This window comes from Echinops telfairi, unplaced genomic scaffold (genome assembly GCF_000313985.2).
Source record: "Echinops telfairi isolate 266 unplaced genomic scaffold, ASM31398v2 ScPeMD7_2;HRSCAF=8, whole genome shotgun sequence".
NCBI lineage: Eukaryota > Metazoa > Chordata > Mammalia > Afrosoricida > Tenrecidae > Echinops > Echinops telfairi.
Window position 1 is genome coordinate 26,049,107 of NW_022103898.1, and position 4,016 is coordinate 26,053,122.

A 4,016-nucleotide genomic window follows, 5' to 3' on the forward strand; every position below is an offset into this window, starting at 1 on the left:
TCTATCATCTATCTATCTATGTATCTATCTATGTATCTATCTATCTATGTATTTATGTATCTATCTATCTATCATCTATCATCTATCTATCTATGTATCTATCTATCTATGTATCTATCTATCTATGTATCTATGTATCTATCTATCTATCTATCATCTATCATCTATCTATCTGTGTCATCTTCTATGCACTGAAGCATTGTAGGGTCGGGTCTGGTGATGGAGAGGAGGAAGGGATTTCCTTTCTCATCCCTAATTACAGTTCTCTTTATTCAAATAAAATCTAACTGAATACCTTCAACAATTAAGACAAAGTGCCTTTATAAATTATCTAACTCGATTTCATGTTATAGCTTGGTCTGTCACATCGCTTCCACTGCATCCGTAGCTGACCGGTGCAGAGCACGCAGAAGGAGGCTTTGGTGGTGGAGCAGAGAAGCTGACACAGAGCCGAGCCAGCGGCTTACATTTGTTAACTTTTAGATCTTCTGAGAGAAGGTCCCCGGAGAAGGACATCATGCTTGGTAGAGGGGCAGCAAAAATAAAAGGCCCTCAGAGAGACGGATGGACACAGTGGCTGCAACAATGGGCTTAACTATGCACGAGCGTCCATTGTGAGGATGGCGCAGGATGGGGCAGGGCTTTGCTCCATTGTGCGCAGGGTTGCTACTGGCTGAAACCAACTTGGTGGCACGAGCACCAACAACAGGCCCTCTGTGGATGCTCGTTAGAAAGGAGAGTAAGGACAAGCATTAGGAAGTGAGGTGTGGACAAATTTCCAGTGTTCAAGTTGGACCGCATAATAGCTGTGGACAGCTGGTTTATTCTTGCAAAAAGAGGAGTGTGTTAGCACATCCCTTTGAAGGCCATCTTTCCTTCCATGGATCTACCTTGGTTATCTAATCAAATATTCAAGTAGCACATAAGATGCCTTTTTTGTAACCAGAGAATTACATCCTACTTGCTATGTTTGAAACATGAAGTGAATTCATAATGATATTCTGAGGGAAAAAGATCTATTTATCTTGTACATGCCTGTATCCTAAATTAATGCATATTTGTTAAATGTGTGAGTAAAAATATAACAAAAAGATGGAAAGCACTTGCCATGGCTTAAAAAAATTATTTTTAGTGCAAATTAGTGCACTAAATTTTTTAGTGCTTTTGTTTATTAATGGACATATAAACTTTACAGACCCATCTCTCAAAATCTCACTGTTTCCCCAGATAATTATGCAATCATATAATTGAAAGAACCAGCCCCCTTTTGAATTATCTTCTCCAGTGGGTTTACGTCTCAGAAAATTGGCTTCATTTGCATCAAGCACCACATTAAAAGTCCAGCTTCTTACCCAAAATTGGGCATTTATAGATAACCTATGGCCATGCCGCAAGCAGAAAAGGAGAATCAGCTTCATTTAAGTAGCATTTCTTAAGTTATAAACAGATTTTATTGTCTATGTTGAATTTTAAATTCATATTTGAATTTATAGGAACACTCACTATTTGATTGCAGTCATTCATACTGTTTATATGACTTTCTTTTTTCCCCTTTAGATTCTGTATACTGGAATTGTTATTTATGCCCCTGCCCTGGCTTTGAATCAAGGTACATTTTGAGTTCAATGATATAGCTAATCTTCTGGGGTTCAACATTAACACCTTTATCCTCCCTTTGGGGAGCTAGGGAGGGGAGGAATGCACCCAGGAACTTTCCACAGCTTTATGAGGGGCTGGGCTGGGTCAAAGGTCTAGGGGACTTTTTTTTTTTTTGCTTTCCTGTATTGATAGCTCCAAAAGGTTTCTCTGGGCTGACTCCCCCTCTGGGATTCTCTGGGATGTGCCTGCCAGCCCGCGCCCCACCGCCCCTATGCCTGCAGAATGAGCTACCTCTGCAGGTGAAAGCCAGAATTATTGTGCTTTCTCCTTAGGACTGGGAGCCCATCTCCAAAAGCCTTTTGTGGATTTCTGCTCAGAGACTTCGAACAATCTGGCAGAGAGGTTTTTTTGTAGACAAAGAGGGCGAGAGAAGAGGAGAGGGGGAGAGGAGGAGGGAGGGAGAAGGGAGAGAGGGGGAGAAGGAGAGAGAGAGCGTAAAGAGAGAGAGATTGATTGAGACCTGGTGGTGTAGTAGCTGCGTTGGACTGCTAACTGCTAACTGCAAGGTCAGAAGTTGGAAACCTGCTCTGAGGGAGAAAGAGGAGGCTTTCTACTCCCTGAGGTGTGACCGTCTAGGAACCCCACAGGGGCAGTTCTATCCTGCGCATGAATCAGAATCGTGTCAACGCCAGGGAGTTTGAGACAGACTCAGCTATAAAGCTGGGCGCTCAGTCAGGCCAAGTTGCGTGTTAGTCTTTCGTACTCGAAAGGCTTTGGGGAAACCCCGTGTCCTTTGAATTCTTCTCCTTTAGAAATGAGTTTCTCTCCAATACTTCCTTGTATCATGGACAGATGGACTCTGCTGGGAAGAATGTGGTGCAATTCTTGGAACTAATATAATAGGAGGAAAATTGCTTGCTCTGCTCGTGTTCCAATTGCATTCGTAATAGGTATGATAGCAGTCTTCACCTTATTAAAACAAAACAAAACAAAACTTTTTGCTGTAAATCGGTTGAAGGTAGGCAGCACAGATGAATTTTCCATGCAACAAGCCATTCACATTTTATTTTATCTCCTGGATTATCATCCCACGATGTATTGTCACTCCTTCCACTTCCTCCCGGCGTTTTCTGTCGCCATTTTTTTCTTTTTTCCCAGCCCATTTGAATTTTGCCCTTGGGCAAATGCTGCCGCTTTTTAAAAAAATCTCAAATGGCTGGCTTTTCTAAGGTGTGCATACCTTCCTAGTGTTATTGTTTGCCTTGTAGGCTTGTCTGTTATTTGGCTGAAAACTGAGCTACGGGCGTGAGTTCATTTCCAGACCTGAAGGGTGACCAAAATGCTAAAGTGCAACGGAATCCTTATTAAGAGAGGCTCTGCTTGCACCTCATGCTCCTGATTTCTGAACGGCCTGTATGTCCCAGGTCCACATCATCAACATCATAAATGGATCACTTTGTATGTCGAGAACTTGAGTCATAAACTGCATAAGTTACCTATTGACTTTAAGGTGTAGTTGGCGATGATAGCTTTAGGTTGCATAGTGCAATTCTGGGCACAATCAGAGCACCGCTTCAATCTGTGAAGAAATCAAGAGCTCTGTTCTTATTGACCTTGCACCACTCCCTTCAAACAAGTGAGATTACAGTTTGACGATGGAAAAAGCAGGTGAGCATTTTATGTCAGACAAGGAAGTAGGCACAAGCATCGATCAACAACACTGGCCATGGATCAGATGCTCGGTAAAAACTTGTTTAGCCGAGTTGGAACTTTGTATTCTCTAAAGCTAATCTTCCTGAGTTTTTTTTTTTAATTTATGGAAATTTTGAAACATATGCAAGAGACTACTGTATTGAAACCCTTTTGTACTCATCAGCTCGGAATCAACTACGTGGCAATGCGTTTGTTGGTTTGTTTTCTCTTGTTAATGGGCATTTGAGTTGTTTCCAGTTTTAGGCTATTATGAATTAATGCTGCTAAAAACATGCTTTTATAGGCTTGTGCTCTTTTTTTAACACCTGTTTCATTTATAGCGGCTGGATGCCTAGAAACAGTACCAGGTTAAACATGTCTGTTCCAGTTCATAGAGCATATATGTAAGAAATTGAAAAGAAACTGCCAAATTGTTTCTCAAACATGAATCTTCTCAAATAGTTGTGTGATTTTAAATGCCTATCCCACAGTTTCAGTTATTTCATTTTGAGTTTTCCCCAATATTAGTTGAATAACAACAACAGCTGGCATGAACTGCTATTTTAGTGCAGTTTTAATTGATATTGAGCTTACTAGCAAAAGACAAGTGACAAACAAGTAATCAAATAAAATGTGGCAAAAGACTTAAACAGACATTTTATAAGGCAAATAATCCTCCAGTCCATTTCCCCAAGCTTTTCTAAAATTCTCAGTGATGTTTGATC

The 4,016-nt window shown here is 40.9% G+C and overlaps 1 protein-coding gene across 1 annotated transcript in view; it reads left to right on the forward strand.

The window, feature by feature from the left end:
* The window catches only part of SLC5A8 (solute carrier family 5 member 8), a 50,825-nt gene that overhangs the window by 9,769 nt on the left and 37,040 nt on the right, over positions 1–4,016 (forward strand). Inside the window, exon 3 of the mRNA XM_004700359.2 lies at positions 1,558–1,609. Within this exon, the coding sequence (XP_004700416.1) occupies positions 1,558–1,609 (52 nt within the window). The remainder of the gene's footprint in view (positions 1–1,557; positions 1,610–4,016) is intronic.